This window comes from Podarcis liolepis (genome assembly GCF_965112155.1).
Source record: "Podarcis liolepis genome assembly, chromosome: 1".
NCBI classification, from domain to species: domain Eukaryota; kingdom Metazoa; phylum Chordata; class Lepidosauria; order Squamata; family Lacertidae; genus Podarcis; species Podarcis liolepis.
In genome coordinates this window covers 81,539,366-81,553,674 of record NC_139554.1, presented here as the reverse complement: position 1 = coordinate 81,553,674, position 14,309 = coordinate 81,539,366, and the positions used below count along the sequence as shown (strand labels likewise).

Here is a 14,309-nt window from a genome sequence, read left to right as displayed (position 1 = left end):
CCCGCAGATCAGACCATCTATGCTAGTCTACCACTAGAAATCTATGGGAGAAGCGCTTGCGGTCCTTCCCTTGTAGCCCTTGGAACACCTGCCCGTGCCTCCACCTCCTCCTCTTCCTCCTCTCTCTGAACTGCTTTCTCTATGGTTGCCCTCGCTCTCCTCTCAAGGCTCCTCAGCAATTCATAGGCCATGCCAGGCTGCCCATCTCATCAGGGTCCTTCGGCGGCACAGCCGCAGTACAGCCTAGTGGGAGCAGGAGTGGTGGGCAGAGGGGAGGCCCCAGGCAGAGACGCTCAGTTTGGTGGCCGCAAGGAGGATGGCAACAGAAGGGCCCGAGGCTCCCGCCAGTCCCAGCGGGGAGGGGCTCCCAGGGGCTGAGGCTGGTGAGAGGAGGCCAGAGGGGGCGGGCCAGGCAGCCAAGCAACACAGTTGGAGCCTCCCTCCTCCCTGGCTGGCAGGGAGGGAGGGAGAGGAGCTGCTTCCTTTGAAACCCGGGAAATTTAAGGGACATCCATCAATAAGGGACAGCAGTGGGACATGGTGCTGGAATAAGGGACTGTCCCTCCAAATAAGGGACGCTTGACAGCTATGTTCCTGAGTAACGCCAGTAGGGACGGGGCCCCACATTCTTATGGGAGGACATCAAGAGGCAGTGTCAGAGACAGGACCAGCCTGAATCAACACCTGGGGCACTCTTGCTGACCTGCCAGTATTGGTACGCTGTGCAAGAGCCTGCAAACAGCCCGGCAACCACTTACCAGCTGGGCAAATGGATGGTGCTGATCCAGCCTTCCTCTGCCTCCAGCACCACCACTGGACACTCCTCCCCAGTCTCTGCTCAGCACCGAAAGCCAAGTATCACTTCCTCCTGCACCACCTCACTAGGGCGCTGGCCACTTTAAAAGTAATTATATTATACAACTTGTCAATGGGGGCAACTCAATCCACCATTTCGGGACTGTGTTGTCCAAGAACACAGCTCATTCCAGCTCATGAGGCTCCGTTAAGGCAGCAGGGCCTGGAAATGTGATGGTGCCATTTCCTGTATTCTAGTCAACTGCAAGTGAGCTCCTTGGAGAGTATTTACACACCTTATCTCTGTAACTTTGCATATCAATAACTATGGTAAAAAGCCACATCCTGTTTTCTCACTGTAAGAGCATGGCAGCCATTTTGAATGCTGTGATCTTGTGCAATTTTGTGTCCCGAAAAAGTGCTCCTCTCAAAAAAGTGCTTTATTCGGGGCCATGATTTTGTGTGGCACCCTAAAAGATTAGTTTTGGGGCAGCATGTGATCAATGCCCCGAAACCCCCCCCCCATATATTTTGGGCTCCATAATTTTGCATGGGTCAAGTAACTTGTGTGGGAGTATGGGCGGAAAGACGCATGTCCCGGTTTGGGGACTCAAGATGTTGGAGGTCTCCCTTCTCACTAGCTCTTTCTTCAGTCTGGGACATACCATGTTTTAAGGTGAAAGCGTTGATCCCCCATCATATGTTTGAGATGGGGGGGGGGACAGAGGATTAGGCGTTTTTTTTCTGCAGGAAGAGAAGGTGAGATCCTCCTGGGATGTGACAAAAGCCCATGACTTGCTGGGGAACCTCAGCTTCACAGAACCCTCCATTTTCAGTCCCCTCACCATTTGCCCTCTCTGTCCCCTCCCTGCCTCCCTTGGCCCAGTTACCTGCCCAAAGACAGAGGTGAGGATGGGCTCCATCGCCCAGAGGCTTGGGCATTCATCTTCCACGTGAGCTGAGCTGGCCCTTCCCGTCACCCCTGGCAACAGCTGGTCTTTGGGATCGACCGTTCTGATCAAGGTTGCTCCATCCTCCAGTCGGTGGTGTTGGGTGCCATAGAGGGCCGCAGCAGCAGTGGTTGCCTCCGAGGTGCTCCTGGATCTGGCTGGCTCCATGAGCCGCTTGTCTCCTTCCCGGGCCTGACTGCCTGTCCTGCGGGTCCGCGCACTCTTGGAGCGTCGGTGAGAACTGCTTTGCGAAAGAGCCCGGGATGCTCTCAGTGCCGGTGTCTCACTGCTCTGCCGTTGGGTCTCCCGGAGAAAAAAGAACATGTTGAGAGCCGGGGAAGAGCTGGGCCCCTTTCTCTATCCCTTCCTCCTGCAGACAGTCTCTGAGGTCTCTCTGGTAAGGCCTAGCTCCTCTCCACACTACCTTGATCTGTCTCTCTGGCTCCTACTCTCACATACCTTCTTTACTGCACTCTTGGGTCTGCCTAAACTCTCCTCCCTGGAGCCATGCATCTGTTTCGCTGTCTCTTGCTGGTTGCCGCACTATTCTGTGTTGCTGCCACACTTAGCCATGTGCTCCTTCACATGGGTGCTTGCCTCTCTTAGCTGCCTGCCATATTTCTAGGGATCTTTCTCTGAAGTAACAAGTACCCCACCTGCCCCCCACTTTCAATACCTGCCTGGCTCCCGTTCTACATTCCTCCCTCCTGCATCTTCCTCCCCCTGAAGCTCCTTCCTCTTTCCCTCCTCTTGACCCCCTGCTCCTTCCTTATCTCCTCACTCCTTGAGGCACCTTTCCTCTTTGCTCTCCGCCTCAGAGATCTTCCCTGGGCAAATCCGCTTAAGGGATCAACACTTGTGCTCCCCAGGTCCCTGGGCTGGCATGGGAGGGAGGGAGGGGGACACCTGCTCCTGCCACAGCTCTTTCCCCCACTCTCCATCCAAACCTAATCAAGTCATCTTCTCATTACTGCAGGGAGAGCGAGATTGAAGCAGGAGGATGCAGAGGGAATCTGAGCTTATCAGGTCAGACACACGACCCGGCCTGGTTCTGCTTTTCACTAATGTTGCAAACAAGGTAAAACAACCCCCCTAGAGCAGGAAACTCAAGAGGCATCAAAGGCCGCAGAACACAGATTGAGCACAGGTTCTATGGCATCACCTGTGTGTGTGCCCCTGGGCTAGAAAGGAGGGCTGTGGGGAAATGAGGCAGGAGTAAAGAATATTTCTGTCCCACATCTCCCGGCTCTCCTTTGTCCAGTGGCCTGTTTTGAAACAATGCACCTCAGAAAAAAATGGCCTTCCTTCTTCTGTGGCCCGACATCTATAGCATCTCGTTTTATTTTGGAATTTACGAGCGCCTTCCCTGTGCCCCGCTCTCTCCTCATCAAGTCCTGTGGTGTTTTCCTTTCGCCCTCCCACTCCATGACGGCCTGTTCCCTGACACATCCTCAGCAGCCCTCCCATTTCTAAGCAGGAGCCTCTGTGGCTAAGTCAATTAAGTCGGACCCCACCTGTGGTCCTTGGCACCTTGCCGGCCCTCCGGATGGCAGAGATGCGATTCCTGGCAGCGCTGCAACTGGGGCTGTTGCGCAGACAACTCATGGTTTATTCAATGCAAAGCTGGCGAGGTTCCAGTGGCAATGGTAACTAGACCCCACCTAGCTAGCGCAGACAATGCCAAGGCTCCTGGGCTCAGTCTTTACACTCCCAGCTCACATCAGTGGAAGCAAGTGGGAGAATTATTCATTGAGGAAACAAGCCATGGAGTTGCTGAGCCCAGTGCTTGACCCATAAAAAGATCTCTCTATCTGGTCTAAGGACCAAGACCTCTGTCCCATGAGCTCTCCTCTTCACAGGTACAAAACATCCCCCCAAAATCTGCACAGCATGTCTGGCAGTATGGGAAGAGGAATATCCCCACAGTTTAGCATATTAGAACCTTGTTGCCCTGGGATGAAATATGTTAACTGATGTTTAATGGGTGCCTCTGTTGGCTCTAGTGCCAACCCCACAGAGCTGAACTTTAGGGAAGCTTTTAATGTTTGATGCATTACTGTATTTTAATATTTTGTTGGAAGCCGCACCAGAGTGGCTGGGGAAGCCCAGCCAGATGGGCGGGGTATAAATAATAAATTATTATTAATATATTATTATAACTTGATGGGTGAATTCTCTCACCGCCCCATCAGTGCTTGTCTCACCTCCCACCTCCCAAATGGACCCATGTAATTAAAGAACACAATAAGAGACGACTGGATCAGGCCAATGCAGTGGCGTAGCGTGGGGGGTGTAGGGGGGGCCGGCCGCACCGGGTGCAACATCTGGGGGGGGGCACTTGCACTCGCAGCTCTCTGCCCCTAGGGCAGAGGGGGCGCAAATTACTTGCCTTGCCCCGGGTGCTGACAACCCACGCTACGCCACTGGGCCAATGGCCCATCTAGTCCAGCATCCTGTTCTCACAGTGGCCACTCAGAAGCCTGTGGGAAAGCAGCAAGTAAGACCTGAGCACAAGATCATTCTCCCCTCCTGCGGTTTCCAGCAACTGGTATTCTGAAACATTTCTGCCTGCTTCTATGATGGCAGAGCAGAGCCATCATGGCTACCAGCCATCGATCGCCCTCTCCTCCATGAATCTGTCTAATCCTCTTTTTAAACCATCCGAGTTGGTGGCCATCACTGCCTCCTGTGGGAGCGAGTTCCATAGTTTAACTATGCACTGCACAAAGAAGCACTTTCTTTTACCCGTCCCAAATTTTGCATGTAAGCAAGGAGTGGGGTACACTTTTCGGCCTGAGTGCCACATTCCCTCGGTGGTGACCATTGGGTTGTGTGCGCCAGTGGGAGGTGATGCCAGAACCAAAAGTGGGCAGAGCACTGAATGTGACTCTTTGTGCAGTAGGCAGCATTTCAACTACACAACAGTCAGAGGATTCCATACATGCTCATGCCTCTCTCTATTGAGACAAGCAAGAGGCATTACCACAATTCCATGACACATTCCATTCAAGCTAAAGCACTCGGAGAGGGTGAGAAAGCAGGAGGTAGAGCTGATGGAGGTGAGTGTGGTGTAGTGGTTCAGAGCGGTAGACTCGTAATCTGGGGAACCGGGTTTGCGTCTCCGCTCCTCCACATGCAGCTGCTGGGTGACCTTGGGCCAGTCACACTTCTTTGAAGTCTCTCAGCCCCACTCACCTCACAGAGTGTTTGTTGTGGGGGAGGAAGGGAAAGGAGAATGTTAGCCGCTTTGAGACTCCTTTGGGTAGTGATAAAGCGGGGTATCAAATCCAAACTCTTCTTCTTCTTAAACACCTAAGGAAACATTGCTATCATCCTCCTTTGTTATTGGTCAAATGGGGGGGGGGGAGAAATATATATAAAAATAAAAAATTGACCAGTAGCACCTTTAGAGACCAACTAAGTTTGTTCTTGGTATAAGCTTTCGTGTGCATGCACACTTCTTCAGATAAACTGAAAAGAGTTCATTAGATGAACGAATCTTGTTCTTCCCCCCCAGTGGAAGTACCATCTGCGCAGCAATGAAGAGCACGGAAAACAATGCCAAGTGACGCAGGTGTGTAAGGCATTCATAATGCCCAAGAGAAAGCAACAGCAGCCAAGGAGAGCTCTCAAGGGGTAGCGCATCTCAATGGCCATGGCTCAGACCAGGCAACAGTGTATAGCAACTGTCTCCCATCCGTGTCCTCAGCTGATATTACAGCAGTCAGCCACCTCCTCCTCACTCCTGTTGCTGCTAGCATTGCTCTCATTTGTGTGGTTGAAGGCTTCCTTTACACCAACAGAGTATGCTGGGAAGTGCAGGCACCATACATTTTCCTGAAGAAGACCTGTCTTTGCCCAGGTTTACATGCAGAGTAGGGTGGAAAAGGTAAAGGAATAGGAAGAGGCTAGAGTCTGGGGAAAAGGCAGGATATAAATAAATAAAATAGATAAGTGAATAATAAAAAGTGGCAAGGTTAGGGCAGGTACTGTAACAGAAGACTGAGTAGTCACAGGCAGAGTTGTAAAGTAAAGCTATAGTGATACAGGAAAAGCTTTTTCTGTGTGTGTGTGTGTGTGTGTGTGTGTGTGTGAAGTGGGCTTTGAAGGGGAATGAATGATGGCTGCAGGCATTGCAAACCAAGAGGTGCAAAGTCCTTTTCCCTTTATATCTTTTAGATATTGTGAGCCTGAGGGATGGGTTTGCCTTGTGTTTTGTGGAAGCTGCTTTGGAAACTAATCTAACAAAAAAATGGGGTGAAAAGGCTTTAAATAAACATTGTTAGTGCAGTAGAGCAGCTCAGATCAGATAAGGACCAGGGAAATCCAGGTTCAAATCCACACTCAGTCACGAAACTCACTGGGCAACCTTGGGACAGTCACTACCCTTCAAACTAACCTATCTCACAGGGTTGTTGTGAAGGTTAAATGGGGTGAGAATTGTGTGCACTGTCTTGAGCATCTTAGGGCTTCTCTGGGGCAAGCGGAAAACCTATTGAACCCGTGCTTTCTAGGCATGGGGCAAGCAAAGTTTTGAAGAGCCCTTAGAGCAGGGGTCAGCAACCTAAGGCCCATAGGCCACAAGCAGTCCACAGGGGTTGTTTAACTAGCCCATGAGCCACCCCCGAACCGAGCCGCAGCTCGGCGAGTCCCCGTGTGCTGCGGTAAACCAGCGCAATGCGGCGTGGGGACTTGTTTCCACGGCGCTGGAAATCGCATCTGCACAGATGCTGAAAATCGCGTCTACGCAGACGCAGGAAATTGCGGGCGGGCGCGCTCATGCAAGCACGCAATCCGGCCCACAAAGGGATCTTTGCTGGAGTGAACTGGCTCAGTCAGGGTAAACCTTGCCAACCCCTGCCTTAAAGTAGAGGAGTATAAATGTACTGATACGGACCAACTGAATCCCCACTGATTTCACTGGGTCTCATCTAAGCATGACTGAGGGCGCGTTCACATTACTGCTTACTCTTGCATCCAGTGCACTCCCGCTGCTAGTTTTGCAGCCACATTCACACAGCTAGCCACAATCTGTATTGATCCTGATGTCATGAACCCCATAGAGATGTCACGCAGGGGGTGGTCAGACCCTATGGAGGATGCTAGTGGGATGAGGGATGCAAAACCTTTTTGCTGCCTCCTAGCAAACTGGTTGCAGCTTTTTCAGTTAGACTGTGTACAGTATACCCTGAAAGCACATAGAATCAGAGAATTGTAGAGTTGGAAAGCACCCTGAGGAGACCATCTAGTCCAGGGGTCTGCAACCTTTAAGACAAAAAGAGCCACTTGGACCCGTTTCCGAAGAAAAAACAACTGGGAGCCGCAAAACCATTGCAACATTTAAAACAAATATATCTCTGGAGCCACGATCTGTCAGCGGGCGGGAAGGTGACATTGGGACGGTGCGTGACTAACGCACGCACCGCCCCCATGCGACGTCACAGCCAGTACAGCGCCCGCCACAGTGGGGAGTGTCAGGGCGCACAATGCGCCTCCTCCCCTCGCTAGTATCCGCCCCGGAGCCGCAGCAAAGATGTAAAAGAGCCACATGTGGCTCCGGAGCCGCAGGTTGCAGACCCCTGATCTAGTTCAACGCCCTGCCATGCATTCAAAGCAGATTCAAAGAATTAAGGGTACTGCAATTCACTCCTCACACATATCCCTCCCTGCCCCCCAAATCCCTGCTTCCTAATCCGGATCCTCCGGATGAGAGCTGGTTGTGGTCCAGCATCAATAAGGACAATGGAGTTCAGCATCCTCAGATGTACAGAAGCACTCTGTTTTGTTTTGTTTTAACATGGCAGGTGAAGTCCTGGTAGCACTGAAACCACCAGAATCTTTGTTCCGCCTTGGCTTGGTCCGCCTTGGCTTGGTGACTTAGCCACGTTGCAGGTGCTCTTTCATTGCAGGATCTGGGTGGCTCCTGCCCCTTTAAGAAAGGGCTGCTGCCACGGCATGACTCAGCTTTCTACCGAAGTGGCTGAGCTGCTTTCTTTGGCTCACGGAAATTTCCGGCAGTGAGTACAACGCGGGACGGGATCCTCCTCCTCCTTCGCTGGGCTTCTGCTGGGGACACGAGAAGGCGACACCTGCTAGGGCTTCGTGATCCTACTTCCCACTTACCCGAGAGTAAGTCCAGTGATTTCAGTGGGGCTTCAGTGGTTAGGTTCGCGCGGTTAGCCCCCTCCCCAGCATGCAAAAAATGAATAAAAGTGCCGTGTTTCGCGTGGGAGGCGGAGGGAAGAGAAGGAAGGGGGCGTGCCAGTCCAACTGATCTGCTTTGTCTTTTCTTCGTCTTTTTTTCTAGTGCCTGGAAAATATACGATCACCTATTTCCCCGTACGCGGTGAGTGCAAAATCACGTAGCTAAAGTCTTGGATGAATTCATGCCCCACCCCACGATCATGATGGGTTTGGACCCCTCTTTAGTAGAGAAAGTGTTGCGGCAACCTCAGAATAATGCATTTACAGTACAGCCGGATCTTCGCCTATTCATGATTGCTCGAAAGCAGCCCTGTTTGACCTCCGTGAGGTTTACTGTACAGGAATGAAAGGGAGTATACTTCTGACCTGGAGAGAAGCTTTTTGCAGGCGAGGGCTTTCTCTGTTAGATTGAGACGGGGGTGAGAAAGATGGCAGACCCGAGGAAATCATCAATGGAGGAGCTCATGATTTTTCACTTTGGAATGGTTTTCTGGAAGGGGGCAGGATGAGAGAGAAGATGGTGGGTGCTTCTGAAAGCACAGCGGGCAGGCCTCTGGCACCTTGTGAGAATTAAGGAACCAGTGTGCTGTGTGTTCACACCTGATGATTTGGGTTTCTGCCTCTCCTAGGGCGCTGCGAGGCCATGAGGATGTTGCTGGCTGATCAGGGGCAGGAGTGGAAAGAGGATGTGGTAACCATGGAGATTTGGTCCAAGGGAGACCTCAAGAAATCTTGTGTGAGTATAAGTAGTAAACTCTGGAGTTAGGATTTGGGGTTTTTGGGGGGTGGGTGGGCAGTGAGTCCTGTTCTTGTGAGAAATGGGTTTTCCTAGGCCCTTCACACTGTTCCTTTGCTCCTCTGTCTACACACGGTAAGCTACAAGCCAACCGGGCCCCTCTCTCACTGAGAAATAGGTATGGGATATCCAGTCACTAACCTTTCTGCCTTTCCTCCCCTTCCTCACCAGGTCTTTGGCCAGCTGCCTAGATTTCAGGATGGAGATTTTCTGCTGTACCAGTCCAACGCAATCCTGCGCCACTTGGCAAGGAATCACGGTACGGTTGGTGATAGGCAGGGGTGCAAGTAGAAGTGGAGTGTGTAGACCTGGGTTTATGGCAAATCTGTGCTGATTGCCTTTCCAAGGGAGAGCTGCATGCATATGGAGGAGATGTGTGTCTGTAAATTTGCCTCTTGGGTGGGTTAGCAGGTGAATAGATGGCGATAGTGGTGGTAACAGAAGATAGCACTGATTTGTGTTCACCTGTGATTTGGGTGTTTATTTAGAAGTATATTAGTTGTACACCACTTTAATATTTGAATGATACAAGTATTTTTCTGAGTAGTACTAGCCATAAGTCCTGACAAAAATAAAAGCATAAAGTAATAGAGAAGAAACAAGAATAAAAAACATAAAACTATATTAAGTGACAATCGACAATGGGTAATATATAAAACAGGAAATCAAAATTGCATTGGGGCCCAGATCCTTCACTACTTGAAGACAGCATTGGGGGGGGGGGGAATGGGGCACAATTGGTAGTTATTAAGTTTTGTTTTTTTAAAATATCCCCCCTCAAGAACGCAGCAGATAGATGAGAGTTCTTGCTCTCTGTGCAACTATCCTGTGAGAGAGTCTGGATAGTAATTTGAACATTCCCTCACCGACCCTTTTTCTTTGCTGCTCAGGACTCTATGGTCAAGATGCCCGTGAAGCGACGCTGCTGGACATGGTGAATGATGGAGTGGAGGACCTGCGTATTAAATATGGCCGCCTCATCTATCAAAACTATGTGAGCTTGGGTGTGGGAGGGCTTGAGTTTGCTTCCATACACTGAAATTGAGAGCTCTGTCCCCTTAATAGACTCTTGAAATATCTGTCAACTAGGTAGGGTGATGGAGAGATGTCTTTTTTAAAAAACACACCAATCTTTATTAAATATATTTCACAAAATTATACAACAATATACTATATTACAATTTGTATCCCATCCCATACAACAAAAAAATTAAAAATACAAGAAATTTTAAAAAGACCTAAAATAGACTTCCGATTGTTCTCAAAAACACTAAATTACACTTGTTATATTTTACACAGTATCATATTATTATATTATTTTCTTAAGTCTTTTGGAAAAGGAAAAAAGAGAAATTAAATAGAAACATTAAATTTACATATATTATCTATACATTGCAAGACTCATTCAAGATCTGCCACGAGGTTTTTGCTGTCATAGTAATTTTTCAGATACTCCTTGAATATAATCCATTCTTGATTTACTTTTTGCGTCAAATAACTTCATGTAGATATTATGGCCAAGGTCTTAGGCCCAACATACCATTGAACTTTTGACTTCTTCTTCTTTATCCTCCCACTCAAGTAGAAGATTATACATTTTGCATATATGCTTATTTTTGGCTTGTACTGTTATTATTTTTTCTAATCTTGATGTTTCTTTTTCAAATCCAGCTTGTCTATCAATGTTCCACCTCTCATTTATTTGAAAATATTGTCGCCAATCACATACCTTCTAATTTCATCAATTTGTTTCAAATTCAGTTTATTGTTGTTTTCCTCTAGTAGCATTCTATACGTTGCCCAATCACCTTTTGCATTTTTCCTTTTTACTTCTGTGGCCTCTATCGGGGAGGTCCACCAGGAGATTTTAGGTTCCAATATTCCCTTATATTTATCCCAGATTTTATAAAGTGATTTCCTAATTATATAGTTTAAAAACCCCTTGTGTACCTTAACTTTCTTATAAACCAAATACGCATGCCAACCAAACCTGTTGTCAAAGCCTTCTAAATCTAACAGATCCATATCTTTAAGTATGATCCACTCTCTAATCCATGACAGCCCAGCCACAGCGGGATAGAGTTCAAAATCAGGTAGAGCAACTCCCCTCTCTCCCTCTGGTCAATAAGAATAAGATGTTTTATTCTTGGCCTTTTACCATTCCATATAAACCTTGTGATATCCCTTCTCCAGTTTTGAAAACAGTTCATAGCTCCTAAAATGGAAATCGTTTGAAATAAGAAAATCATTTTTGGTAAAACATTCATCTTAACTGCGGATTGTTGTTGTTTAGTCGTTTAGTCGTGTCCGACTCTTCGTGACCCCATGGACCAGAGCACGCCAGGCACTTCTGTCCTCCACTGCCTCCCGCAATTTGATCAAACTGCTGATATCCTACCTCAAAGGGAGAGACGGAGTTTGCTGCAGATTTCCAAGCCCCAACATTCAAGCCTATAATCCAAATGTGTGCAGTTCAGATGATCACTCCCAAGTTGCAAATGGTCCTTGATAAAAGGGACAAGTTGGGAGAGAGTAGAGACTGGTTTGCCTGAGGGCATGGCTGTTTGTGCTTTCTGTAAGAGGAAGATGGGGAACCCATAGCCCTATGCATGTTGTTGAGTTCCAACTCCTATCATCTTGATCATTGGCTGTGCTAGCTGAGACAGAGGGGAGTTGGAGTCAAACACCCCTGGAGGACCACAGATTCCCCACTCCTGCTGTAAGGAAAGAGCACTGCTGGGAGCCAAGAAAATGCAGATCCCTTGCTTCCACTGCAATGAGTCGTGTCAGCCAGGCTCAGAGCTCTCTTCTAGCAGAATGGAAGAAGCAACGAGGCTTTTCTCTTATCTGATTATTGTACCTTGACAGGAGGCTGGCAAAGCGGACTATATTAAGGCCTTGCCGGGAGAGCTGCGTCCTTTTGAGAACCTTCTGGCTCAGAATGATGGTGGGAAGACCTTCATTGTAGGCAAACAGGTAAGGCAATGTGCCTGCTGGAGATCCAGTCGTGGGTTGGTCTTGTCCAATAGGGGGTTTCACATCTCAGGAAAGATTTTTCATAGAAACCCCTGCTGAAAGAAGGGGCGGGGAGGCTTCGTTTTACTAGCACCTTGCAAGGTGCTTTGTAGTGCTGTCTTCAGGTCTTCAAAGCATATTGCACCTGATATCATTGTGATGACAGGTGAGTGACAAGATGGCCAATTTGGCCAGGAGGATGATCCTGATGAGGATCCCTATGCTTGCTATAATTCTTTACTTCATCAGCTTGTACTTTGTTTTCAGTCCTCCATCCACAGCTGTTCCTAGTCTATGGTATATATTTTTAAAAAATAAAAACTAAGGGTGTAAAGGAAGAATCGTGAGCACATTTTGAGTGCACTCAGGTGACACCAGGCGATTGACAGATGGGCCAGCCTGCCCAACCTGTCCAATGTGGCATGTGAAGGGTGGGCTAGTTCACACACACACACACACACACACACACACACACACCCGCTGTAAATTAAGTCTTGTCACTCAACAGCAGGCCTAGCTCCAGGTTTACCAGTGCCCTGGGTAAAGTGTCCCCTACTAGGCCACCTCCTCGACCAGTGGGCTTTCCTGCCAGGTCAGAGAAAAACAATATTCTGCAGTGGTCCTAGCAGTTGCCCAAAGGTGCCAGGGGTTGCCCAGAAATCTACATTCTGTGATCAATAAATGATGTATTCCGGGATCTATGTAAATTATGCATGTTGTGTCAAGGGAGGGGCAAAAATCAATGCAGGCCACTAGTCCCTAGGAAACCACGTCCCTAGTTGCCAGAACCTTGTGTAACCACTCACTCAGGCTACTGAGATTTTGCTACTTGTTGCCTCTATGCTTCCAAGCCTCTCACCATAGCCCTAAGAACTAGAACATTTGCTTTTTTAAAAAAGTGCTTCCATGTTTTTATTAAAAATGGGACATTTTCAAAATTATAGGATTGAAAAACAGTTGTTTGGGACCTCTATTCGCACTGTTCAAAACTTGACAGAACTGCTTTTAAAAAAAGTTTAAAAGAAAACTGAGATTCTGTACCCAATTCTGACTTCCGTGCTTTCCTGCAATTCCACAGAATTATTTCACACAAAAAATCCTGCCTCTGCTTTAGGAGGTGTGCAGCCAAAAATGTGGTAGAGAGTATCCCTGCAGTGGCTTGTCTTGTATTCCGTTTACATGCATGCTCTGGTGTATTTTACTATAGTATGCTGTGACACACCCACACCATGTGAACTTCCCCCTGCTTAAGCTTCATCTAATGTATTGAGGAATAATGGTACTTGACTGGCCCTTTCTCTCTCACCCACTGACACCTGCCTCTTTTGTTTTCTTCTTCCTCCAGATCTCCTTTGCTGACTACAATCTGCTTGATCTATTAAATGTGCATTTGGTCCTGGCCCCTGACTGCCTGGCTTCCTTCCCCTTGCTGGCTAGCTATGTGCAGCGGCTCAATGCGCGACCGCTCCTCAAAGCTTTCTTGGAGTCTGATGCCCACAAGCAGCGCCCCATCAATGGGAATGGCAAGCAATGAAATGGATTCCTTCACCAAGTTGCAGCTTTTCTGGTGACCTCTGGGTGCTTTGTAGTTTTGTATACACTAATGTTAATGAAGCAAGTTTCAATAAAGAGTTCTGCACATCTTTGCTTGGTAGGGAAAGTATGGTAACTAAATTCAGCAGAAGCCCACTGCAATCAAGAGGAGATGTGATTAATTTGCTAGAGCCAAGTGGCTTATTATAATTGTTGTAGTTACTATTGTTATTTGTTAAATTTATATCCCATTTCCCCTCCCGAACGAACCCAGGGTAGCATATATAGTGAAGCCATAAGCTAGGATTTGTAGCTTTTGTGGGTTCAGAAGTGCAGCACAAGACAACTAAGGGTGAACATACACAAGGTGGTGGGAGATTTATGATCAAATCTCCCACTTTAAAAAGAAGTAAATGCATGAGCTCCTGCTTTTAGATCAAGGAGGCTGTGTGTGATTATTCCCCCCCCCCATGCTTTCCCCCTGATCAGAATCAGCGTCCCATAGCTCTGTTCACCCCTTTAAAAGTTATAATAATATATTATTTGCCACCTCATTTCGATGCACTCTAGCTCTCCACTTCCCACCTGTTGATCTTGGTAATTTCCAGACAGATAGCCATAATAGTCCTCTACAGCAAAAAGTTTAGTGGCTCATAAGCTTTAGTGAACTAGACCTCACTTCATCAGATACATAGGATGTGATCCTCAGTTGTGGGTGTGTGCATATATTGCCATGCCTGTGGCTGAGAGATTTTAGCCTGCGCTGCATTTTGTGACAACAAGTTGGTAAAATGGCTCACTGCTCAACCAGGTTAGATGTTCTCTGAATCATATTGGGGAAACAGCAGATGCAAGATCCCATTGGGCCAATGTGATTCAAATCCTTGTTCCATTACGAAGCTCCCTGGAGTGCCTTAAGCACATCACTTTCCTAGCCTATGGCATAAGTTATAATGAGAATTGTAATGATTTTGTACACTGAAGTTTAAGAATAAATCAAATGGCATTAAATTAGA

The 14,309-nt window shown here is 47.9% G+C and overlaps 2 protein-coding genes across 5 annotated transcripts in view; one reads left to right on the top strand and one right to left on the bottom strand.

Moving 5' to 3' along the window:
• The window catches only part of CABP2 (calcium binding protein 2), a 17,572-nt gene extending 14,991 nt beyond the window's left edge, over window positions 1-2,581 (bottom strand). The window contains exon 1 of one of the 2 annotated variants that reach the window (XM_083498401.1): window positions 1,686-2,581. In XM_083498401.1, the coding sequence (XP_083354527.1) occupies window positions 1,686-2,069 (384 nt within the window). In that variant the 5' untranslated portion in view covers window positions 2,070-2,581. Of the gene's footprint in view, window positions 1-758; window positions 884-1,685 lie in introns of those variants that run through there. The other variant, XM_083498404.1, reaches the window with a different exon arrangement.
• The window catches only part of GSTP1 (glutathione S-transferase pi 1), a 16,587-nt gene extending 2,278 nt beyond the window's left edge, over window positions 1-14,309 (top strand). Inside the window, exons 3-10 of one of the 3 annotated variants that reach the window (XM_083498684.1) lie at window positions 2,722-2,823; window positions 7,550-7,874; window positions 8,053-8,091; window positions 8,579-8,685; window positions 8,917-9,004; window positions 9,636-9,739; window positions 11,614-11,721; window positions 13,106-14,309. In XM_083498684.1, coding sequence (XP_083354810.1) covers window position 7,874; window positions 8,053-8,091; window positions 8,579-8,685; window positions 8,917-9,004; window positions 9,636-9,739; window positions 11,614-11,721; window positions 13,106-13,294 — 636 coding nt within the window. In that variant the 5' untranslated portion in view covers window positions 2,722-2,823; window positions 7,550-7,873 and the 3' untranslated portion in view covers window positions 13,295-14,309. Of the gene's footprint in view, window positions 1-2,721; window positions 2,824-4,717; window positions 4,805-5,267; window positions 5,635-7,549; window positions 7,875-8,052; window positions 8,092-8,578; window positions 8,686-8,916; window positions 9,005-9,635; window positions 9,740-11,613; window positions 11,722-13,105 lie in introns of those variants that run through there. The other 2 variants (XM_083498683.1, XM_083498685.1) reach the window with 2 other exon arrangements.